General features: G+C 44.1%; 1 protein-coding gene across 1 annotated transcript; it reads right to left on the reverse strand.

Annotated features, from left to right (window-relative positions):
• Positions 1-1,688: 1,688 nt before the first annotated feature.
• On the reverse strand, positions 1,689-26,626 carry CRELD2 (CRELD disulfide isomerase 2). Its single transcript, XM_075857212.1, has 10 exons — positions 26,372-26,626; positions 25,556-25,638; positions 22,119-22,229; positions 18,920-19,011; positions 17,818-17,994; positions 13,289-13,384; positions 12,293-12,376; positions 11,386-11,481; positions 8,088-8,228; positions 1,689-2,000 (listed from the first exon to the last, which is right to left on the reverse strand). The coding sequence occupies exons 1-10, from the start codon at positions 26,492-26,494 to the stop codon at positions 1,924-1,926; spliced, it is 1,080 nt and encodes a 359-aa protein (XP_075713327.1). The 5' UTR covers positions 26,495-26,626; the 3' UTR covers positions 1,689-1,923.
• Between the last annotated feature and the right edge of the window lie 9 nt (positions 26,627-26,635).

Here is a 26,635-nt window from a genome sequence, read left to right on the forward strand (position 1 = left end):
ACACTACGGGACCATTTGCAAGACTGACATGGGAATACTAACAACGCTCAGGCAATGAGCAAAGCGGCAGGGTCCTTCTTATAGCCCAGGGAATCATGGTCAGTTAATTATTCCATTTGTGCGCGCGCTTGCCCTTTAAGGCCCTACGGGAGACCGCAGACCGGAGCGGAAGCGAGCGCTGGTGTCTCCTGGGAAGAAGATGTGAGCCAGCGCTCCCAAATCCATGGCTGTGGCCGCCGGGGGATCTTTTTTTAATGCAATCAGGAATCTTACCTTCTGATGTTGTCTCTTTGAGGTTGAAGAGTTCCTCTAAAATACGTAACGTTTCTTGTTCCTCTGCTTTCATAAATATAAGGCCTCAAGCACACATCTGTTGCCATTTGTACGGCCGTAAATTACGGATACATGAAACACGGACCGCACACAGATGGCTTCTGTGTGCAGTCCATTGTTTTAACAAACCAAATGAATAAAAAGGCCGAGACTGATCTGCGAAAAACAAGCAGGACTAGGACAGGTTTTATTTTTTGCGGAAGAGACGCACGGAACCGTTAAAATAACGAAAGTGTGCATGGCCCTAGAAATGAACGGGTCAGTGTGCTATCCGTTAAAAAAACGGACAGCACACTGAAGCATTTCACTGAAGTGTGCTTGAGGCCTAATGTCTTCCTTCTTACCATTTTTTGAAGATCAATGATCTTGCAAATAGTTTCAGATCATTCACTGCTGGAAAAAGATCAAAACAGGAAGCAGGAGAGAAAAATCAAGCCTTTCCTTTTTTGATGCATTAAGGCTGGGTTCACACGACCTATTTTCAGACGTAAACGAGGCGTATTATGCCTCGTTTTACATCTGAAAATAGGGCTACAATACGTCGGCAAACATCTGCCTATTCATTTTAATGGGTTTGCCGACGTACTGTGCCGACGACCTGTAATTTACGAGTCGTCGTTTGACAGCTGTCAAACGACGACACGTAAAAATACAGCCTCGGCAAAAGAAGTGCAGGGCACTTCTTTGGACGTTTTTGGAGCCGTTTTCTCATAGACTCCAATGAAAACAGCTCCAAAAACGGACGTAAAAAATGCAGCGAAAACGCCGCGAAAAACGTGAGTTGCTCAAAAAACGTCTGAAAACAGGGGCTGTTTTCCCTTGAAAACAGCTCCGTATTTTCAGACGTTTTTGGTCACTACGTGTGCACATACCCTTAGGATTTAACCCCAGGATCAGCCCATATGAACAATGTATGATTTTCTTTTGCATTTGGGATATTGGATCCGTGCTGTTATTTTCGTCTACTATTCCACTATTATGTTTACCGGGCCTTGGCTTAAGCCATTACGAACGGCGTTAAGGAGCGCAGCAAATTTTTCCTTTTTTGTGTTGTCGCATTTTGACAGCCATAACTTTTTTTATTTTTCCGTCTAAGTAGTTGTATGAGGGCTTGTTTATTGCGGGATGAGTTTCCTTGTTTATTGTAGGAATAAGATAATTTTGGGGTTCATATAACTTATTAACTTTTATTAACTTTTTTGGGGGGTGAAAAGGGAAAAAACTGCAATTCTGTTACAATTATTTTTTTTAATTTGCGCCAATGCTGAACACCAAGTATTCTTACATGTAAAATAGAGTAAAATGGTCTCTTTAATTGGAACAAGAGTTGGGAGGAATGACACAAAGATCAATACTTTCACTGAATGAATGTTTATTACAAAGTATCATACCAAAATATAAGACACATCTTGTTTTCTTTGAAAAGTACTGTCTGCAGCGTTTAGGGAAAAACAATAAATACCAGATAAAACACCAATTAAAAGGCATTTACATCAGGTTGACAAAACCTGTTATCCACAGTATCTTGAGTGTAGAGATTGAGTCCAATAACTTAAAACAATATTTAAATGAATGCTAAATTGCTGTAGATCATAGATCTTCGTGCACGTCCATAGAGTCTTCTACTGCACTTGTTGATATGTTCTCTTCAGCCATCACTTCATCTTCTAAAGTGTAAACAGATAGTTAAAAACGGAGTAGTCTACTTGACATAATAGAACATCTACCTATCTAAAAGTATGGGCATGTCTTAAAGTAAAGCTCCTCCTTTCAAGACACTTTAAAGATTAGAGATTATATAATTTACGCACTTCATAGAATTACATTATGTCAGCGAATTGATTTCTGCGCAGTTCTCACATATAAACTAAATTAGTGGCTCCAAGTGCATGTATAACATGCATTTATTTTATAACTATGCTAATACTATAACTATGCTGGTAAATGCCTTTAATTGACCCCTTCCCCCTGCTTGAATTCTGGGCCCTAATGACCAAGCCATTTTTTATGTTTTTCCATGGTCACATTCGAAGAGCTATAACTTTTTTATTTTTTCGTCGACATAACTGTATAAGGGCTTGTTTTTTTGCGGGACAAGTTGTACTTTTAATAGCACCATTTTGGGGTACATCCAATTTATTTATTAACTTTTATGAACTTTTTTTTGGGGGGGGGAATAGAACACAATAACTTTATTCAACGGGTTGTTACGATTGCAAAGATACCAAATTTGTATAGATTTTGTATGTTTTACTACTTTTACACAGTAAAAACACTTTTTTTTCAAAATTATTTGTTTTTGTATCTCCATATTTGAGGAGCCGTAACTTTTTTTTATTGTTCCGCCGATGTAATTGTATGAGGACTTTTTTTTGCGGGACGACTTGTAGTTTTTATTGGTACCATTTTGGAGTAGATGCGACTTTTTGATCACTTTTTATCACATTTTTTTTAAGTCAGGATGAACAGAAAACAGCAATTTTTCCACATTGTTTTTTACGGCGTTCACCGTGCGGGTTAAATAATGTAATAGATTTATAGTCGGGGTCGTTACGGTCGCGGCGATACCAAATATGTGTAACATTTTTGCTTTATTGTGTTTTTTTAATAGTAAAGCAATATGTAAGGGGAAAAAGTGGGTTTTTAATTTTTTTTTTTGTCATTAACTTTATTCAACTTTTTTTACTAGTCCCACTAGGGGACTTTAATATGCGATTCTCCGATCGCTTTTATAATACACTGCAATACTTTTGTATTGCAGTGTATTACTGCCTGTCCGTTTAAAACGGACATGCATCTGCTAGGACATGCCTCCGGGATGACCTAGCAGGCATTTACTACGGGCAGACCTGGGAGCCTTTATTAGGCCCCGGCTGCCATCGGAGACACAGACACTCGGCGATCTTATCGCCGGGTGTCAGTGGGATGAGAGGGAGCTCCCTCCCTCTCTCCAAAACCACTCAGATGTGGCGCTCGCTATTGAGCACAGCATCTGAGGGGTTAAACAGGTGTGATCAATACTTATATCGATCTCACCCGGTCGAGCAGGGACGCCCCCAGCCCTCAGCTACATCTGACCGCTGAGAGCAGGGAGATTTATCGGTTCCCTGCTCTGTTTACTTTATTCTGATGTAGCGCCGTGAAAAGGCTTATCGGCGGTCATTAACGGGTTTTACCTACTATTCCTTATTAAGATCCACAACAATCCGTATGCAGCCAGGAGGCCCACATATGCAACAAGCTCCAAGAGATGTTGGTGAGCGGATTTCTTTCCTTTGTACGGCTTGCTGGAGCTTCAGAGTTGTCTTTTTGGTTTGTTAATAAGTGCAAATATATATATTTGTTTATATATTGCAAGTAGTAACTAATCAGATGTAAATTCCCCATGTAGTAAAACTATCACACAGGGAAACTCATGTACACTATTAAAGATCATGGTTGGGTTTTTTTCAAAAAGATTGCGGTTATTTGCATGTACTGTGCCACTGGGTCTATGCTTAAAGGATTTCTTGCCATTATATGCGTTGTATTCTGCATTTTTTTTTTTCTTAGCAGTTTTCCCCCTTTGCAGGCACTCCCTCTCTCGCTCAGTTGTCTCTGAACTAGTGGAATGAGCCAAACTGCTATCATGTCTTCTATACACTACACACATAGAAGAGGAGAATCCCGTCCTCCTGTTTCTACCACATACCGTATTTTTCAGACTATAAGGCCTCATTTACACGAACGTATTATACGCGCGTGCGACGCGCGTGCTTTGCACGCATGTCGTACGCACCTATATTAGTCAATGGGGCAGTTTAGACGATGCGTGAATTGCACTCAGCGCGTGTGCGCAGAAAAAAACTCACGACATGTTCTATAATCGTGCGTTTTTCGCGCACTCACGCACCCATTGAAGTCAATGGGTGCGTGAAAACCACGCATGCCGCACGGAAGCACTTCCGTGCGAACTGCGTGATTCGCGCAAGAGCTGTCAAACTCCTGAATGTAAACAGAAAAGCACCACGTGCTTTTCTGTTTACAAACATCCAAACGGAGTGTCAAATTCGAGATGAGCGCAACGAACTTCACCGGGTTCGGCCAAACTCGTTTTGACCGAAACCGGTAAAAAATGTTCGGGTACGCGACGTCAGGAGACAGTCACTGTCCACGGTGCTGAAAGCGTTAAACTGGTTCAGCACCATGGACAGTGACTTCCGCTCCGAAAATCCATGAACCTGTAAAAAAAAAAAGACGTTCTGACTTACCGATAACTCCGGTCCGACCTCCCGGGATGACAGTTCAGTCAAAGTGACAGCTGCAGCCAATCACAGGCCAAGCACAGGCTGCAGCCAATCACAGGCTGCAGCGGTCTCATGGACTGCGGCGTCATCCTGGGAGGTGGGGCCGGATGACAAGAGAGGGACGCGTCACCAAGGCAACGGCCGGGAGCCCGGACTGGGGGAAGCAGGAAGTTCTTGGTAAGTATGAAAGTCTTTTTTTATTCACAGGTTGGTGTATATTGTGTTCGGCATTCACTGTCGAGGGTGCTGAAAGAGTTACTGCCGATCAGTTAGCTCTTTCAGCACCTTGGACAGTGACGGGCGTCGACTAGCCTCATCTCTATGATGGCGGCTGCGCGAAAATCACGCAGCCGCGCATCATACACGGATGACACACGGAGCTGCCAAGTGCCTTTTGCGCGCGCAAAACGCAGCGTTTTTTGCGCGCGCAAAACGCACACGCTCGTGTAAATGAGGCCTCAGACGCATTTTTTAGCAAGAATAAATCTTGCTAAAAAGTCCCTGCGTCTTATAGTCCGCAGTCAGGGGACCCGGCTATGCCGGGCTCCCTGACCGCTTCATTACTTAACCCCTTCCTGACTCGTGACGTGCCGGCACTTCATGTAGTGGGGGGGGGGGGATTATGTATGGAGCAGGCTCACGCGCTGAGCCCGCTCCATACACTGCAGGCGTCAGCTATGTTTTACAGCTGGCAAGCTGCTCTAACAGCCAGGAACAGCAATTTCGCTGTTCCGGGCCGTTTAAAGGGGTTGCGCCATAAAAAAACATGTATCCCCTATCCATAGGAGATACATGTGTGATCGCTGGGGATCCGAACGGGGACCGAAAGTCACCAAGAGTGCTACATGAGAAGCTTTGACTTCCGCGTTCTGTGTCCGGCAGCACCATAGACATGAATGGGTTTCTTCTGCGCACGCGTGAGTGGCTCGCCATTGATTTTTATGGAGCTGCCGAACAAATAAGCCGGACACAGAACCCCTGGGTGACTTTCGGTCTCCTGTTCTCCTTATTGTTGGCGGTCCCAGCGGTCGGACCCCCAACGATCCCACCTGTAGCCTGTACGTATCCTGTGGATAGGGGATACATGTGTTTTATGACAAACCCCTTTAACTAGTTAAATCCCGCAGTCATTAGCGACCGCAGCATTTATAGGGTTTTTTCCATGAAAGACATTTATGACATATCTACAGGATATGTCAAATATCAGATAGATGCGGGTCCCACATCTGGGACCCGCATCTATCTCTAGAACGGGGCCCCCTAAACCCTGTTCTAGCTTTCTGTGCTCTCCCGGTAACTTGTTTACATGTGGAGTTACTGAAACAGTGTAACTCGCTAAGCTACGCTGTTTCCGTAAATCCCATAGAACCGAATAGTAGTTATGGAAACAGCGTAGCTCACATGCTACCCTGCTTCCGTAACTGCAAGTCACTACTATGGGAGTTACGGAAATGCTGTTTCAGTAACTCCACATGTAACCAAGTGGCCGCTGGTTCAAGTCCCCTAGGGGAACTAATAAAATGTGTAAACAAAAAACTTTAAATAAATAGTCAGGAGTGTAAAAAATAAATTAAACAAAAATATTAAAAGTTCAAAAAGAAGAAAAAAAAAAACTTACGTTTCCAATTTTTACCCAAGCACAATGTAAAAAATAAAATAATTTAGTATCGCTGCGTCCGTGAAAGTCTGATCTATTACAATATAACATTATTTAAATTGCACGGTAAACAGCGCAAAAATCTTTTCTCAAAACATCAGAATCGTTTTTTGGTCATCTTCGCACTTAAAAAATTAAATTAAAAAAAATGTACCAGAAAATGGTGCCAATAAAACTACAGCTTGTCCCGCAAAAAATTAGCCCTCACACCGCTCAATCAACGGAAAAAAATATTAAAAAGTTATGGCTCCCAGAATGTGGTGAAACAGGGAAAAAATTATTTGTTAAAAAATTATTTGTTCTATTTCCTGTTGTCTAAAACCTGGGTGTGTCTTATGGTCCGAAAAATACGGTATATAAAAGCTGCAGCAGCACGAAGGATATTATATAGCACTAATGAGCATTGTAGACAAGACTCCAGCACTAGGGTGAAAGAGTAACACTTACCAGGAAGCTGCAGCATGTCTGCGTGTCTCTCGCTCTGCTACTGTTCCCCCTCCCCTCTCCATAGACATGTGAGAAGACATCTGTCTTCTCTCTCTGATCCTACTCCCTCCTGCTTCCCTCTCTCCTTTCCATAGCTTCTATGGGCAGCATGTCTCAGCTCTCTGTTCCCCCTCTCCTCTCTATGGACTTCTGCGTCTCCTCTTTTTGCTCATGCCCCCCCCCTCCCTTTTCCATGGACTTCTATTGGCAGGCAGTGAAGAGACACCACCCACTTCCTCCAGTCCATCTCCTCTGCTCTGTAAACAGGGACAGATTTTGCTTGCCAACACAAGTTGGACAGTAGATTACAGGAAAGGAGACACCTAGTGGCAGTAACTTCACACAAAATGTAGTTGTTTTATCCATGCAAACTCTAACAGTAAGTGAATTCCAAAGTTGATATATATGAGGCACACTATTAGATTAGCATACGTTTTTTTAAAATTTGTGTTCATTAAAACAAAAGAAACTGTTATGTTTTCTTTGCTGTGCAGCTTCTCGATTACTATTCTACTGTTCATGTGATAACCTTGTGTGCGCTAAATACCTACTGGACTATTGTGTCATAAATCATATTCACTTCTGCTAAATGAGGATAATATTTCTCCATTACTTATCTTATGCTCAATTGTGGATAAAATCAATTCCCTAATCGATCTGTGCATGGAGTCTGGATGAATACTTTTAAGCGAATAATCTGTTCACATTACAGATATATTTTTATAGATCCATTGTTTGATGGATGTGATTTTGTCATAGTACTTCACTATAGATGTGACATTGATGCATTACTGCGATAATCACCAAATCATTTGTTCTTTACTATGGAGGACTAATGACCAATTCATTTCTGCAATTAGTATTTTTTGCTATTATAGCTTTCTTTCTCAATAAATATGGAGTTGTGCCCCAATTGATAATGGGAGGTATGCAATTATTCTGTGTTTGATAGCTATAATAAATGTAGATCACCATGTACAGGTTTGTTCTAACTTTGCATTTTTCTTAGTGTAATAAAAGGCAAAATAAATGTATGTAGGTTAAAATGGGCCAATGTACGCCAGAAAACGGACACAAAATTCTGGTGCAAAATAAGCCAAATCAAAAGTGGTATAAGGAAGAGAAAAGTGTCTAACAGGTCATGCAAGGTGCACCAAAGTTATGATAAAGCATGTACCACTGTGATAAATTTGGCGCATTTTGTGCCTGCCTGGTCTAAGTTTAGTATTAGCATTAGTAAATGTGGGCTATTGTATCAGTTTGTTCATGGTGTTTTACTTTTAGTCTTTGATACCTGACAACACTGCACCATTACATCTTATTACCTGTCTCAACAATGTCTTCACATTTTCCATCCTGGTCTTCAAAACCTTTACCACAAACACATTTATAGCTTCCAGGAGTATTCAGACAATCCTCATTGTCCCTTACACAAGCCTCCTCTGAATTTTCACACTCATTGATATCTGAAAGAGAAAGAAACATCACATATACACCTATAAAACAATAAAAAAATTGTGTTTAAGTATGTATGTAATAATAAGAAAATAGGCAGCCCTCCAAGCAATAAGTGGAAAAAAGGTTTGGACTTTATTAGCCCATGTGTCCAGGACCTTTCTCAAGCAACAGTGGGTGAATGTGTAGAACATTTACAGGGTATGTTGGGTATCAATTACTCATAATCAATACAAAATACATACAAATATCAATCAATATCGATGATTTTGAGCAGAATAGCAACATTTTTGGATAGGATACGCAGACCTTTTGGCAATGGAGAATGTTTCTGCATCAGGGACACAGTGGATTTTTTTTTCTCTAAGTTACAGGATGTGAATTTACCGAAAACTGAGATTATTGAGTGATTCGATGCCGTGTTACTATATACATCTATAGAACACACACGAGGACTCAATGCGGTACGTTAAAAATTGGACACAACAGATCATACTACTAAATGCAAATACTTCATTCTTTTCCTTCTTGAAATGGTGTTGACAAAGAATGACCTTTTATTCGGAAGTGAGTTTTACTTACAATTACGCTGTTGTGTGATGGGTGCCAATATGGCTTCTTCATCCGCCAACACGTTTATGAATGTAATTGAGGAGGAGGGTGTCTATGTGTCCCACCACTTCAGGCATGTCCTGGGGTGGTGGCAATACATAGATGACATCATCTTCTTGTGGCAAGGCTCAGAGGAAGATTTGAGACTGCTTCATGTATATTTGAATGAGGTAGATCCAGGGGTGAAGTTCACCCTTGCAGCCTTCTAGGGAATGTATTCATTTTTTGGATGTGGAAATTGTATTGCAAAATGGGTGTCTACACACTAATCTGTTTTTCAAACCAACAGATAAAAATAATTTGCGTCCTAAATCTATGCCGTTTACCGTGTGGTATAAATAACACAATAACTTTATTCAGCGGGTTGTTACGATTGCAACGATACCAAATTTGTATAGTTTTTGTATGTTTTACTAATTTTACACAGTAAAAACACTTTTGTTTCAAAATTATTTGTTTCTGTGTCTCCGTATTTGAAGAGCCATAACTTTTTTTATTGTTCCGCTAATGCAGTTGTATGAGGGTTTTTTTTTTTTTGTGGGACGACTTGTAGTTTTTATTGGTACCATTTTGGAGTAGACGCGACTTTTTGATCCCTTTTTATCACATTTTTTTTTTTTAAGGCAGGATTTACAGAAAACAGCAATTTCTGCATTGTTTTTTATTTTATTTTTTACGGCGTTCACCGTGCGGGTTAAATAATGTAATAGCTTCATAGTCGGGGTCATTAGTAAAGCATTTTGTAAGGGGGAAAAGGGAGTTTTTCCTTTTTTTTTTTACTTTTTCACTAGTCCTACTAGGGGGCTTTAATATGCGATCATCCGATCGCATTTATAATACACTGCAATATTGCAATTCCTATTGCAGTGTATTACTGCCTGTCCGTTTAAAACGGACAGGCATCTGCTAGGCCATGCCATGACCTAGCAGGCATTTACTACAGGCAGACCTGGGGGCCTTTTATTAGTCCCCCAGCTGGCAGCGAAATTTCTGTTCCTGGCCGTTAGAGCAGCATGTCCGCTGTAAAACACAGCTGACACCTGCAGTGTATGGAGCAGGCTCAGCTCCATACGTCATTACCCCCCCCCCCCCCATGATGTGCCGACACGTCATGGGTCGGGAACGGGTTAAGTAATGAAGCGGGCATAGCCGGGTCCCTTGACCGCGGACTGTAAGACGCAGGGACTTTTTAGCAAGATTTATTCTTGCTAAAAACTGCGTCTTATAGTACGAAAAATACGGTATGTATGTATTGTGAAGGATGATTTGCTTATATTCTCTGTATGAAATTACATTGTGAATTATCAAGCAGGAGGCCGAATTACTAAGATATGTAATATGTGAAAGTGATGATAATGTTTAAATGATTTAGTTTCGTGCAGCAGCCATCTTGTCTGGAGTTCCCATTTTGGTTTTATTGTAGTGAATAGGAAAGTCATTGTTCCTTTAATACAAGTAATGTTGATTTCGTATGTTTTATCTTGGACCTTGGTTCTGTCAAAGATATTTTAATTATCTTTATATGTGTGAACATATATTGCTTTAAATGGACAGTTGAGTTGTCACTAAAGCTCAAAGATCTGCTAACAACAGCCTACAGGGGGGATGAGTATTCTATTCTAAGGCTTCGGCCACATGACCTAATGACCTTGTAATCAGCTGATACAAGGGCTGACATGACAAAACCCAAAAACACTTGCAATCCATTTAAACTAAATATATATGTTAACATAAGCTTGGAACTCTATGTTTTACCATATGTGGTATGTATATGTGTAAGCATGAGGGTAACACCTTCTCTCTCTTCATTATAAATAAAGATGCATCTGCCCCCCATGGCAGAGACTGTTTGAACATTGAAGCTGCGTGTCATGGTCTCTCTCCGGCCGGGCTCTCTCAGATCCACCATTGAGAGAGCATTCATTAATTTGGAACTCATAGACAAATGCAGATAATGTCCAACGTTAATGGACAATGTAAATTCTGCAGCGACAGTTCCCATGCGAAGATGGACAGGGAGGGAGATGGGAGGATGGCAAGTATGCGTGAGGGAAGGTCTCCCCCATCTCCACGAGAATATTGTGTCCAAAAGAGAGAAGACACCTGCAAAAACGTAATGTGTGAAGAATTATAATGATGTATCTGGGATGTATTTTATTGTATGCTTTTTACTGAATAACAAATATTGTTACATTGTCTCTGATTGGTTTACCTCAAGCCTACACCCCTTCTGAATTTCAGTTTAACAGTTTGAGTTTGGTAATAAATCCTTCAGAGGAGCATTTTGAACATTTCAGCGTGTCTGTGTGTTTTCTTCTCCTCTCTCGATATATATCGGTGAAATATCCTAATTAGGATACTGACTAATGGAGTCTGGCCTTGAGAGTCTGTTTGTACTCGTATAAATTTCAGTCTAATATATTTTGAGCGATGGATTTCCACGACAGTATGTATGGTTCTCTTGAGTTTATGATACATAGAAACGTATAAAAAAAAAAAAAAAACACATTTGGTAAAAACATATACTGTTCCCTTAACAAGTAAATGAATCCTTACCAGTACATTTTTCATCTTCTAAGAAATATCCAGTTGCACAGTCTTCACATTTACCTGGACCCTCGCTGGAGCATCCCGCACAACTTTCATCACATCCTAGTATGACAAAACTACTCATTAACATATATATGAAATGTTACTACTAGCACCCAGGCCGAATGTCACATTTATGAAGCCACTGCCCCACACAAATACATTGGGAAAAAGTGGGCCTGGCTTCAGCGAGGATTTCCGATACCCATCTACACTGAGCAATAGTTTTTATAATACGTATTTCATATCTGTAGGGCATAACAGGGTGCTTCAGGGAGAGATTCTCTTGTGGGAATGCCTTTCGTGGTCATTACTCTGCTATGCTCAGGGTTTCACCCATAGTGTCAGTTATTTTCTATCCCGGTTATATTGGTATTTGAAGCTTTGAGTAATTCCCCTTGGTATAAATGATATTTCTACAGTATTTATTATTAAAGAGCTTGGTCAGCAGTCTTAAGCCCCCGTGTATATAGAGCAGTACACTGGGTTGCAATAATGGCAAGTATCTCTGGGTAATTTTGTATCTACGGTGCGGGACCAGATAAGCCCTTATTTTAATATGATTTAATAAATGTTACGTTTTAACTAGAGTCTTTCAGTGATCGTTCTGCTCCTCAACAACCCCAGATAAAACATCCTCTTTCCTCACATTGAAGCTGACACATGCAACGAGGTCCTTCACTATAAAAAAAAGTCGACAGGTCACGCATTCCCACAAGAATAGTCAATAAAATTCTTAGAAATGCACAGAATATTTTGAATGGCTACAAGTTCTTCCGCTTGTAACCACTTTGGGGATAAACTAGATGGATGCTGAAAACAGAGGTGCCGTGATCCTGTCGAAATGCAACCTAACCTCATATAAAATACTCACTTATACATGAAAAAGATCCTTCTGTGTTCAGACAATACTGATTCTCTTTACATGGAAGTTTTTCTGCTGCACATTCATCAACATCTAAAGAACCAAACAATAAAAAAATATTAAAACAAAGAACAATGCTCAAAACAAATGACCCCGTAGAGGACTCCTAGGATGTTGCTGCTGCTGCCCTGTAACGAAGCGCTGGCGTCCAGCATAATTCCTGTGGTCAGTACGTCTGATCGGACACTCAATGTGAGAAATAGTTGTCCAAACTTGACAAGCTTTTTAAAAGGAGCACTGCCGATAGACTTATATTAATGCCTATTTACCGTGTAAATATATTATTTAATGTAACTTGTCAAAAGTGGATTTTACGGGTCAACTGCATAAACAAACAGTGACTGTGGCAGCGTCTCTACATTTCCTACTTCTGTGCTCTACAAGCTCAGTGTTATTATAGGGATACTGGGACTCATAACAACCAATCAGAACTCTACTTCTTTTTCTTAATTTTGAATAAAAACAAAGTAGGATTCTAATTGGTTGTTATGAGGCCCAGTGTCGCTATAAGTTGCGACTAAGCTGCAACAGCAAAGGAGCAGGAAGTGTTGTCATGGGAGCAAAACTAAAGGCTTTTTAACATAGCTCCATTGGTGACTCCTCTTTAAGTTCTAGATATACTTTTGGGTGGAGAAAGAGGAGATACAATCCCCTTACTGGCAGTTTTGCAGTCATCCAAGTAGTTATGTTGTAAAGTTTTGGCTGTTGCATTCATTCTACATCCAAGAAGAAGGATCATTCAAGTTTAGGATATGAAAGAGTGTTGTTTCGGTCATTATTTTGATAATTGTGCAGCGCAACTAAAATAATTTTCATTAGGAAAAAAAAAAATATTCGACCCAATCATATTCTCTAATGAATTTTGCACAATTTTATCAAATGCTTTACACATTTTTAAAACTAAGTCATTGATTCATTGATAGTATAGTATGAAGTGATACTAACCTACACAGCTGTCATCTTCTTCGACCCATCCTTCTTTACATTCTCTGCAGCCTTTATTAGACAAACCGTCACACGTTTTACAGGATTCATGGCACGCTGGATAAAGGAAAGATGTTGCTGAAGTCTACTTTTAAAAAAAAAAAACTAGAAAAACTCATCTGATCCTCCTACCTATGGCTACCGCACAAACATATATACATTGTCCTTGCAAAAATATGTTTCCACTTAATAATAGTATATACCAATTTGGGAATTTAAATGAGAAGGCTGATTTAGGTTTTAAATCCTTTTCTTTTCATGTGCGAGCTTAGTTTCTATTTTGACATACAATTTTAAATGGATATGCCTCCAAATATATTGTATACAAATTTAAAACACAAAATACATATGTTTTGGAGAGTACTTAAATCTAAAATAAAAATAAAGGAGTATGTACACCTATGAACACACTTATCCAGCATATGTATGAATATAAAAATCGAAATAAAAAGTTATAAATACATTGCTATACTTATTTGCCACTGATCCGGAGTAACAACCTCTACCACAGTCCAAAGCTACATTGACAGCTCTGCTGGTTGTCACTGGAAAGTCAGAAAGCTTGTCTACAGATATTTTTCCAGATTACTATAGCTTGCAGAATTGTGAAGGCAGATGTGGACTATAATACAGGCTGTATAATAGTCCCATTCCTCCTAACTGCAGTCCCCCTTTATCCGGCTGTCTCAGTCAGTCCCATAGACTTTGAATGGAGCAGCACCAGGAATGGTCAGCCACCGCTCCATTTAAAGATCTCCACACTGCGGTCATGCAGTAAGGAGGAACAGTGGGCTCGAGCCTCCCGTTCTTACTGATCAGTGATGACCCAGTGGTGCCACCCCCCAGCGATCAGACATTTCAGATAAGGGCAAAAAATGTAGTCTGCCACAACCATCCAGGTGGATCCAGTTTTGTTTTTACAATGGAAGTCAATGGCAATAGGACATGCATCTTGTTGCATTCTGCTTTTAAAAATACAATATTTTGAAAGAAAAAAAAAAAAAACAGGACTTCGGGATGCACAAACATGATGTGAGCTTGGCCTGAGTGCCATTTTATCCAACCGTCAAATAATTTTTTTCCTCCAATTTTTCTGTTTATGCTGGATTTACTATTATGGATTTGTCCACTTTGCATATTTAACCCCTTAATGACCGGGCATGTTTGTACCTTAATGACCAAGCCAGATTTGTCAAATCTGGTATGTCTGACTTTATCAGAGAATAACTCTGTGAAAGTTTTGAATATCCAAGTAATTCTGACATTGTTTTTTCGTCACATGTTGTACTTTATTTTAGTGGTAAAAGTGGACTGATACGATTTGCGGAAATTAAAAAATAGAAAAATGGAAGAAATTTTGTAAAAATTATCATTTTCCCCTATTTTTAACTGCAATATGTCACATATGTACACACATACTGTACAATTTTTTTAATTAAATATATATTTCTATCTCTTTACTCCATTTTGGCAGCACTTTTGAAAAAATAAAATAAATTTTCAGCAATTTAGAGGACTTACAAATTGAATAATAATTTTATAAATTTTGAAGTACATTTTGTTTTCCTGCACCAAGCCAGGTTTTCAGAGGCTCATAGGTGTCAGAATGGTGGAAACCCCCACAAATGACCCCATTTAGAAAACTAGACCCCTTAAGGTATTTACCTAAGGGTATAGTAAGTATTTTGACCCCACAGTTTTTTGCTAAATTTAATACATAGCAGGTGAAAAAAAAAATAATTTCACTTTTTTTCATAAAAGTATCAGTTTGAAGACCAATTTCTTTGTAAAGCGACCATGAGAATGAAGAAACACACCACAAAATATATCACCCTGTTTCTCCTGTTTTCAAAAATACCAACATTGTGGCCCTAATGCGCTGCCTGGACACACGGCAGGACCCAAAAGGAAGAGAGCACCCGGAGGCTTTCAGGACTCATATTTTGCTTGAAAATGTTTTAGGCCCCACTGTACATTTGGAGAGGCTTTGAGCTGCCAGAACGATAGAAACTCCCCATAAACGACCCCATTCAGAAAACTAGACCCCATAAGGTATTTATTTAGGGGTATAGTAATTATTTTGACCCCACAGTTCTTTGCTAAATTTAATGCATATCAGGTGAAAAAAATAATAATTTCACTTTTTTTCATAAAAGTATTTGTTTGAAGACCGATTTCTTTGTAAAGCGACCATGAAAATGAACACACACACCCCAAAATCTATCACCCTCTTTCTCCTGTTTTCAAAAATACCCACATTGTGGCCCTAATGCGTTGTTTGGACACACGGCAGGGCCCCAAAGGAAGGGAACACCCGGAGGCTTTCAGGACTCATATTTTGCTTGAAAATGTTTTAGGCCCCACTGCACATTTGGAGAGGTTTTGAGCTGCCAGAACGATAGAAACTGCCCATAAACGACCCCATTTCGAAAACTAGACCCCTTAAGGTATTTATCTAGGGGTATAGTTAGCATTTTGACCACACAGGTTTTTCGCTAAATATATTGAAATTAGTCTGTAAGAATTAAAATGTACTTTTTTTCTGAAACATAGACATTTTTATTATTTACAAGGAATAACGAAGAAAATGCACCCCAACATTTGTAAAGCAATGTCTCCCGATTACGACAATACCCCATATGTGGTAATAAACTGCTGTTTGGACCCACAGCAGGACTCAGAAGGGAAGGAGCGCCATTTGGATTTCTGATTTTGCTGGAATCGTTTTCGGTGCAATGTCGCATTTGCAATGCACTGGAGGGACCAAAACAGTGGAAACCCACCAAAAGTGACCCCATTTTGGAAAAACCTTCAAGGAATTTTTCTAGGGGTATAGTGAGCATTTACACCCCACGGGTCTTTTGCAGAGTTTATTGGAATTAGGGCGCGAAAATTAATATCAACATTTTTTCCACTAAAATGTTGCATTTTCTCATTTTCACAAGGGATAAAGGAGGAAAAAAACAACCATTTTTTTATAAAGCAATTTCTCCCGAGTACGGAAATACCCAACATGGGGTCATACGTTTTTTCATTAGAAATGAATTAACCCTTTCAGGACTGATTTATTTTTTGCTTTCATATTTTAGATTTTCACTCCCCGCTTTCCAAGAGCCATAACTTTTTTATTTTTCCATCAATAGAGTGGTGTGAAGGCTTATTTGTTGCGGGACAATCTGTAGTTTTCATTGGTACCATTTTGGGGTACATGCGATTTTTTTGCAATCCTGAGCAAAAAACAGGAATTCTGACACCGTTTTTTAGGTTTTCTTTTTGCGGCGCTCACCGTACGCTATAAATGACATTTTTACTTTATTCTGCGGGTTGGTACGATTATGGCGATACCATATGTATATAGGTTTGGTCCTTTTTTTTAGCGTTTGCGCAATAAAATTACTTATTTATAAAAAAAAAAAATTCTGTGTCACCACATTCTGAGAGCCATAATTTTTTAGTCAAAAAAGCTGTGTAAGGGCTTGTTTTTTGCGGGACGGATAGAAGTTTTTATCGGTATTATTTTCGGGTACATGCGACTTTTTGATCACTTTTTATTCTTTATTTAGGGAGCGGTGGTGACCCAAAAAATTGCGATTCTGTCGTAGTTTTTTATTGATTTTTTTTGGGGTGTTCATCGTGCGGGAAAAACATTATAGTTTTATAGTTGGGTTCGTTACGAACGCGGTGATACCAAATATGTGTACTTTTTTAACGTGTTCATTTTTTTTCTATAATAAAAGTCTTATAGGAAAAAAAGCATTTAGTGTTTATAGAACTTATAACTTTTATTTTTACACTTTTTTTAAAACATTTTTATTACTTTTTTTTACTTTTTTAACTTGTCCCACTAGGGGACACTCAGACTTGCAGCTTTGATCGCTGCTAGAGTACATTACACTACACACGTAGTGTAATGTACTCTAACTGTCATTGTGACGTGACTGTCACACTGACAGGAAGCAGAGGAGGAACGGCCGGAGGCTGTTCCTCCGAGGCTTCCGTGCATGGCAACCCGGAGGTCATTATCTGACCTCCGATTGCCGTGACAAGCATCGGTAGCCCCCACGATCACTTCGTGGGGGCTGCTGATGTGCTTCAAACCACTTAAATGCGGCGACGGCAATCCGTCGCCGCACTTAAGGGGTTAACTGCCGAAATCAGCGGCGATGGTCCGCTGTCCGGCGAGACTGATGTCTCAGCTGTCGGGGACAACTGTCAGCGCGGGTCTGTCACTCTGTGTTTACACAGAGTGACAGTTTGAAATGCGGACGAAAATGAACGTCATGGTGCGGGAACTAGCAGCCGACCATGACGTTCATTTTCGTCCTTGGTCGTTAAGGGGTTAAAATATGCTCATTTGTGTACAAACAGAGAGATAACCTGTTATTATTGTTTGTTTTTTTAATTCTTTTTATAGACAATTTTAAAGAAAATATTGATATTTTCTCTGCACTATGTGTAAAAAAAAGTAGATAGTGGAAATAGCAAATTACCCGTGCAAATAGCGTGGCTGTCATTTTTTTCTGAACTGAAGTATCCATCTGAACATTCAAGGCAAAATGGCCCAGTATACTCTGCCCTGCAGCGACACGACCCGTCCCCACTTCTGGTGCCATCACCACTACAAAATCCATTCCCGTGACATGGCCGTTCTGATCCACCTAGACAAGCTAGAAAAAAAAAAAAAAAGGTTTTGCTTAGATGGTATATAAAAACCTAGCATATTATATATCACATGAATCTTGTAACGTCTGTTTCTTTATGAATAAAGCTTAATTATTGCAAAATAAAAACATATGCAAGTTTTTAATATACCTACTGTTTCAATCCTTCAAGATCTTTGCTTACTATCAATGAATGGAATCATTCTTGTTTACAATCTGCTTTGTGACCTAGTCAGGACAGTTTTCAGTTCTATGGCCTAATTCACACGAGCGTGTTCGGTCCGTGATATACGGTCCGTGATATACGGTCCGTGATATACGGTCCGTGATATACGGTCCGTGATATACGGTCCGTGATATACGGTCCGTGATATACGGTCCGTGTGCCAGCCGCATTTCCCGGACCGAACACACTGCAGGGACCGGGGTCCTAGCGTCATAGTGCTCTATGACACTAGGTGTCCCTGCCTCGCTGCGGGAAAACTATCCCGTACTGTAATCATGTTTTCAGTACGGGACAGTAGTTCCACGGAGAGGCAGGGACACCTAGCGTCATAGATAACTATGATGCTAGGAGCCCGGCTCCCTGAAGTGTTTGCGGTCCGGGAAATGCGGCCAACACACAGACCGAACACAATTGTGTGAATTAGGCCTAAGAGTTTGCCATAAGCATTGAGTTGAAGACAGGAGAGAGGTTTGAGCCGTTTCAGTGTTAAGCTCACAGAGGATTACCTAGACTGATACATTGTAACAAACTCACAGCTGTTGGCAGGACCAGATCTGGATGAGCCTTCATCCAATGGACATAAATAATGAAACATAGGTATTGGAAATTGTGAGGAATTAAAACACAAAGTATATATGAAAATGGTTTAATGTTCAAAACACACTTTATGAATTTGTAAAAAAAAAAAAAAAAAGCGCTCCTTACCTAAGCAGTCTGGTCCATAAGTCCCAGAGGGGCAGCATACCTTGATGGTTTCTATGCAAAACCATTTCAGTAAATCTGGATACTTCGTTTTCCTGTCAAGCACCAAAACACCAAATACCAATTAAAAACACAAAAAAGTAAAGTTAAATGGTCTCTAACTTTTCAGCAAACTTTGAATAAAATCAATAGTACAAGGGAATAGAAGAAACTGTGTGATAAAGGTTAATGAGAAAAATGCCTCGCTCTCTACTCATCAGGCACATCTTCCCCCTGCTCCGATCATTCACCCTCAATTCACTGTTAAAATTAGATGAGAGACGGACTATCAGCTCACTGAGATATCATATTACATGCTGCCCATAGAAGTCTATGAAGAGTGGAGAGAGAGGGAGAAGAAGGAGCAAAGTGAGAGCGAGGCAGAGAGACACACAGAGGCGCTGCTTCTGCAGCATCTAGTAAGTGTTATATCTCACCTCAGTGCTAGTTTCACAGCTACACTGCTCATTACTGTTGTCTAATGTCCTCTATGTTGCTGCTGTTTATGAGGGTGTGCTACAAAGAGATTGGGGAGAAGTATGTTCTCTTCCTTATGTGTGCAATGTATAGAAGACATAATAGCAGTTGTGCTCCACCCACTAGCTCAGAGAAAAATAAGAACTAGAGATAGAGCCTGCAGAGGGGAAAGCTGCTAAAAAAAATGCCATATTCAAGCCAAATAATGGAAGAAAGTGGTTTTCATCATGTACACACATATGACTGCTTATTCTGAAGAGTCACCTGAAAGGTTAGGTACGCTTTAAAACAAAACAAAAATAGACAAATTATCAGTGTCCTTTTTGTCGGCTTTAAATAATTAATAATTATTTACTTCTCTCTTAAAGGGACGCTGTCACCTTAATAAGAGATTATACACCGCTTGGTCATGGCATCAAAACAACCAGCCTAATAATGTGTAGATCCCCCTTGTACCGCCAAAAAAGCTCTGAACTATCAAGGCATGGACTCCACAAAATTGCTGAAGATGTCCTGTGGTATCTGCACCAAGACATTACCAGCAGATCCTTTAAGTCTTGTAAGTTGTGAGGTGGGGCCTTCATAGATCGAACACATCCCACAGATACTCGATCGGATTGAGATCTGGAAATTTTGGAGGCCATGTCAACAACTTGAACTCTTTGTCATGTTCCTACAGCTTTTCCTGAACAATTTTTGCAGTGTGGTAGGGTGTATTATTCTGCTGAAAGAGACTGCTGCCATTAGGGAACATTGTTTCCATGAAGGAATGTACTTGTTCTGCAACAATGTTTAAATTGCCTCCACCTCCTTCCATTGCACATCCTGGTGAGATCTCGTTCCCCGGTAAACGCACCAGATTGTCCACATAATGTAAAAGAAAACAAGATTCATCAGACCACCTTCTCTCATTGCTCTATGGTCCAGTTCTAACATTGTAGGCACTTTCGGTGGTGGACAGGGCTTCCGCATTGGCACTCTGACCGGTCTAAAAACAGCAAGCTGCGATGCACGGTGTAGTCTGACACCTTTCTGTCATAGCCAGCATTACCTTTTTAGCAATTTATGCTACAGTAGCTCTTCTGCGGGATTGAACCAGACAGGCTAGCCCTCACTCCCCACACGCTTCAGGAAGCCTTGGTGTGCCCAGGACCCATTTCTTGGACAACTTTTGGTAGGTACTAACCATTGTATGTTCATTTTGGAGATGCTCTGACCCAGTCGTCTAGTCATCACAATTTGGCCTTTATCAAAGTCGCTCAGATCCTTACACTTGCCCATTTTTCTGGCTTCCATCACATCAACTTCAAGAACTGACTGTCCACTTGCTGCCTAATATTTCCCACCCCTTGACAGATTCCAGTATAATTAGATAATGTTATTAACTTCACCTGTCAGTGGTTTTAATTTTATGGATAAACGGTACACACACCACACACAGTGTAGTGTTACAATTCTGAAAATAAAAGACTCTCTCAATTAATTTAAAATCAACGAATTATAACCAAATATATAAAAAACTCCTTTGTGTCCATGATGGTTTTGTGTTCCTTTATTGGCATAATATTGTATTTGTATCAATGGATGGTCTTCACAACAGGTAAAGAATTACTTGTGATAGGTTATGCTGGAAAAGTGTTTTCACACATACACTTAACCCCTTAATGACCAAGCCATTTTTTACGTTTTTCCATCGTCTCATTCCAGAGCTATAACCTTTTTATTTTTGCGTCGACATAGCTGTATAAGGTCTTGTTTTTTGCGGGACAAGTTGTAATTTTTAATAGCACCATTTTGGGGTACATAGAATTTATTGATTAACTTTAATTAACTTTTTTTTTGGGGGGGGGGGGAATAGAAAAAAAACAGCAATTTCGCCACACTTTTTTGCATCCTAAATTTACGCCGTTTATCGTGTGATATAAATAAACACAATAACTTTATTCAGCGGGTTGTTACGATTGCAACGATACCAAATTTGTATAGTTTTTGTATGTTTTACTACTTTTACACAGTAAAAACGCTTTTTTTTCAAAATTATTTGTTTTTGTGTCTCCATATTTGAAGAGCCGTAACGTTTTTATTTTTTCGCCGATGCAATTGTAGGAGGGCTTTCTTTTGCGGGGCGACTTGTAGTTTTTATCGATACCATTTTGGAGTAGATGCTACTTTTTATCACTTTTTTTTTTTTTTTTTTTTTTTTTTTTAAGACTGGGTTCAAAGAAAACAGCAATTTTTGAATTATGTAATAAGTTTATAGTCGGGGTCGTTACGGACGCGGTGATACCAAATGTGTAACTTTTTTGCTTTATTTTGTTTGTTAATAATAAAGCAGTTTGTAAGGGGAAAAAGTGGATTTTTCCTTTTTTTTTTTCACTTTTTATCTAACTTTTTTTTTTTACTAGTCCCACTAGGGGACTTCACTATGCGATTATCCGATCGCATTTATAATATACTGCAATACTTCTGTATTGCAGTGTATTATGCCTGTCGGTGTCGGCAGCCCCATAGAAATAAATGGAGCGGCAGTCGAGCATGCGCACTACCGCTCCATTCCTATGGGGCTCCCAGGCACGGCATGGTAAGTCCATTCTTGTGATCGGTGGGGTTCCCAGCGGCTGGACCCCATTGATCAGATATTCATGACCTTACCTGAAATAATTGCGAAAATTCCCACAAAACTTACATTTTAAACCACCATTTCTCAATTTGCTCCTCATGTTCTTCTACCATGACATTGCACTCAAAGTCACTGCTGTCACATAGATTTTCAATAATCTCCACGAGGCGTATCTCACTACAAGAAAAATATAGAAACAATATTAACAGAATTAGAAGTGAAAGAACATTTTGAAAGAGGAATGCAATAATACAATTTTTTTAAAAGTAGTATTCTGCATCTTACTATGAATGTTCACTTTGTTTATTATCCTCCAAAAACAACCACTCCTATATCTGAGAGGGACATATGCCGTGACCACTGGGGGGGAGGCGGGAAGCGCTGCCGTGACCACCACTGGGGGGGGGGAGGCGGGAAGCGCTGCCGTGACCACCGGGGGGGGGGGGGAGGCGGGAAGCGCTGCCGTGACCACCGGGGGGGGGGGGGGGGGGAGGCGGGAAGCGCTGCCGTGACCACCGGGGGGGGGGGGGGGGGAGGCGGGAAGCGCTGCCGTGACCACCGGGGGGGGGGAGGCGGGAAGCGCTGCCGTGACCACCGGGGGGGGGGGGGGAGGCGGGAAGCGCTGCCGTGACCACCGGGGGGGGGGGGGGGGGGAGGCGGGAAGCGCTGCCGTGACCACCGGGGGGGGGGAGGCGGGAAGCGCTGCCGTGACCACCGGGGGGGGGAGGCAGGAAGCGCTGCCGTGACCACCGGGGGGCAGGCGGGAAGCGCTGCCGTGACCCCCGAGGGGGGGGGGGAGCCCTGTCGTGACCGCCGAAGGGGGGGGGGGGCACGGTCGTGACCGCCGAAGGGGGGGGGGGGCACGGTCGTGACCGCCGAAGGGGGGGGGGGGCACGGTCGTGACCGCCAAAGGGGGGGGGGCACGGTCGTGACCGCCAAAGGGGGGGGGCACGGTCGTGACCGCCAAAGGGGGGGGGGCACGGTCGTGACCGCCAAAGGGGGGGGGGGCACGGTCGTGACCGCCAAAGGGGGGGGGGGAGCACGGTCGTGGCCGCCGAAAGGGGGAGGTGACGGTCGTGACCGCCGAAGGGGGGGGGGGCGGTGACGGTCGTGACCGCCGAAAGGGGGGGGGTGGGGAGCACGGTCGTGACCGCCGAAGGGGGGGGGGCACGGTCGTGGCCGCCGAAGGGGGGGGAGCACGGTCGTGACCGCCGAAGGGGGGGGGGAGCACGGTCGTGACCGCCGAAGGGGGGGGGGAGCACGGTCGTGACCGCCGAAGGGGGGGGGGGGAGCACGGTCGTGACCGCCGAAGGGGGGGGGGGGAGCACGGTCGTGACCGCCGAAGGGGGGGGGGGAGCACGGTCGTGACCGCCGAAGGGGGGGGGGGGGGAGCACGGTCGTGACCGCCGAACGGGGGGGGGGGAGCACGGTCGTGACCGCCGAAGGGGGGGGGGGGCACGGTCGTGACCGCCGAAGGGGGGGGGGGGCACGGTCGTGACCGCCGAAGGGGGGGGGGGGGGAGCACGGTCGTGACCGCCGAAGGGGGGGGGGAGCACGGTCGTGGCCGCCGAAAGGGGGCGGTGACGGTCGTGACCGCCGAAGGGGGGGGGACGGTGACGGTGACTGTCGTGACCGCCGAAGGGGGGGGGGGGTGGGGAGCACGGTCGTGACCGCCGAAGGGGGGGGGGGCACGGTCGTGGCCGCCGAAGGGGGGGGGAGCACGGTCATGGCCGCCGAAGGGGGGGGGGGAGCACGGTCGTGACCGCCGGAGGGGGGGGGGGAGCGCGGTCGTGACCGCCGAAGGGGGGGGGGGAGCACGGTCGTGACCGCCGAACGGGGGGGGGAGCACGGTCGTGACCGCCGAAGGGGGGGGGAGCACGGTCGTGACCGCCGAAGGGGGGGGGGGGGGAGCACGGTCGTGACCGCCGAAGGGGGGGGGGGGAGCACGGTCGTGACCGCCGAAGGGGGGGGGGGGGAGCACGGTCGTGACCGCCGAATGGGGGGGGGAGCACGGTCGTGACCGCCGAATGGGGGGGGGAGCACGGTCGTGACCGCCGAATGGGGGGGGGGGGAGAGCACTGTCGTGACCGCCGAAGGGGGGGGGGGGGAGAGCACTGTCGTGACCGCCGAAGGGGGGGGGGGAGCACTGTCGTGACCGCCGAAGGGGGGGGGGAGCACTGTCGTGACCGCCGAAGGGGGGGGGGAGCACTGTCGTGACCGCCGAAGGGGGGGGGGGAGCACTGTCGTGACCGCCGAAGGGGGGGGGGGAGCACTGTCGTGACCGCCGAAGGGGGGGGGGGGGGGGAGCACTGTCGTGACCGCCGAAGGGGGGGGAGCACTGTCGTGACCGCCGAAGTGGGGGGGGGGAGCACTGACGTGACCGCCGAAGGGGGGGGGGGGGGGACGGTCGTGACCGCCGAAGGGGACGGGACGGTGACGGTCGTGACCGCCGAAGGGGGGGGGGGGGAGCACGGTCGTGACCGCCGAATGGGGGGGGAGCACGGTCGTGACCGCCGAATGGGGGGGGGGGGGAGAAGAGCACTGTCGTGACCGCCGAATGGGGGGGGGAGCACTGTCGTGACCGCCGAAGGGGGGGGGGAGCACTGTCGTGACCGCCGAAGGGGGGGGGGGGCACTGTCGTGACCGCCGAAGGGGGGGGGGGGGAGCACTGTCGTGACCGCCGAAGGGGGGGGGGGAGCACTGTCGTGACCGCCGAAGGGGGGGGGGGGGAGCACTGTCGTGACCGCCGAAGGGGGGGGGGGAGCACTGTCGTGACCGCCGAAGGGGGGGGGGGAGCACTGTCGTGACCGCCGAAGGGGGGGGGGGAGCACTGTCGTGACCGCCGAAGGAGGGGGGAGCACTGTCGTGACCGCCGAAGGAGGGGGGAGCACTGTCGTGACCGCCGAAGGAGGGGGGAGCACTGTCGTGACCGCCGAAGGAGGGGGGAGCACTGTCGTGACCGCCGAAGGAGGGGGGAGCACTGTCGTGACCGCCGAAGGAGGGGGGAGCACTGTCGTGACCGCCGAAGGAGGGGGGAGCACTGTCGTGACCGCCGAAGGAGGGGGGAGCACTGTCGTGACCGCCGAAGGAGGGGGGAGCACTGTCGTGACCGCCGAAGGAGGGGGGAGCACTGTCGTGACCGCCGAAGGAGGGGGGAGCACTGTCGTGACCGCCGAAGGAGGGGGAGCACTGTCGTGACCGCCGAAGGAGGGGGGAGCACTGTCGTGACCGCCGAAGGAGGGGGGAGCACTGTCGTGACCGCCGAAGGAGGGGGGAGCACTGTCGTGACCGCCGAAGGAGGGGGGAGCACTGTCGTGACCGCCGAAGGAGGGGGGAGCACTGTCGTGACCGCCGAAGGAGGGGGGAGCACTGTCGTGACCGCCGAAGGAGGGGGGAGAACTGTCATAACCGCCGAAGGAGCAGGGAGAACTGTCGTAACCGCCGAAGGGGGGGGGGGGGGGAACTGTCATGACCGCTACAATACAATTGAAATAGAACAGTACCTGGTTTCATATTTGGATAGTGTTTTTTCCTCCCAAGCAGTATTTCCTCCTCCAAAATTCTTTTTTGATGTAAGTTCTAGTCCCTGCAATAATAATAATAAAAAAAAAAAAAAAAAGACAAATTAAATGCTACAATCGGCAAAAAGACTTGTAAAATTGAAGGGTAACCCAAATAATATTGCCGGGCACGTCTAACGACAGAAGTTTACAAGTGGTGGTGGGAGACGTGGCCCATCTAAACTTCTAGTGGGAGACACAGTTGCAACATTATTGAATGTACATACTAATACTAAAATGTACACCCCAAATACAACCCAAAATAAAAATTAGAAAACGACATCAAGTCTCTTTAGTTTTACATTTTTTAGTGAAAAGTGAAAATAAGGTTCAAATTATTTAATTTTACTTATTAACTCTTTTCCGTCGCTGATCTGTAGATTTACGTCAGGAAAGGGTCTTTAAATATGGCGCCCGCATAGAGGGCACCATAGCTGTGTGTCTCTGCTGTGTTGCACAGGTACCAGGGCTAGGACATCTCTGCTACTTCAAGTGCAACAAGTTCGGCTGTGACGTTGTCTAACACACAATGTCCAGGTACTTGTACACACCAGCTGACAGCTGCGACTTCTGTGGAATCAGATGCGGTTACCACACACCATAGAAGTGAAGTCTCCCGGATCATGTAGCGTCACACACATCATCATATGTATCACTGTATGTGCGATGTATCACAACTACTAATCACCCGCTCATATCTAAACTGCTCAATGGGTGAAGTGGCTCCCATCTGGTAACACGTGATTGTGGTGTCTTTACCTTGTGGAACCCGTCCACCAACTTTCTGCAGGTGTCACACGGGTTCTTCTCTGTAGCGGAGCCGCACAGCACAATCAGCAGCAAGAAAAGCGAGTATAACGACACAGCAGCTCTGATGTGCATAGTGCTGGGAGAGAGGCGCTCACGTATCAGGATACATACACAGACAAGGGCTGAGCACCGCTACCAGCGCCGGACTCAACCACATCACATTCATTACAAGCGGCATCCCAGCCTCTCACTTCCGCGTCCTGCCCGCGTTCC

The sequence above is a fragment of the Rhinoderma darwinii genome, chromosome 3 (genome assembly GCF_050947455.1).
Source record: "Rhinoderma darwinii isolate aRhiDar2 chromosome 3, aRhiDar2.hap1, whole genome shotgun sequence".
Lineage (NCBI taxonomy): Eukaryota > Metazoa > Chordata > Amphibia > Anura > Rhinodermatidae > Rhinoderma > Rhinoderma darwinii.

What these genes read in the sequence shown, in the direction of transcription:
- CRELD2 (XM_075857212.1), bottom strand. Translation starts at nt 26,494, where the DNA reads ATGCACATCAGAGCTGCTGTGTCGTTATACTCGCTTTTCTTGCTGCTG. An exon ending in TGGTGGACGGGTTCCACAAG is followed by an intron (nt 25,639 to 26,371) that starts GTAAAGACACCA and finishes TTATTATTGCAG; the next exon opens with GGACTAGAACTTACATCAAA. An exon ending in GAGAAATGGTGGTTTAAAAT is followed by an intron (nt 19,012 to 22,118) that starts GTAAGTTTTGTG and finishes GGTGCTTGACAG; the next exon opens with GAAAACGAAGTATCCAGATT.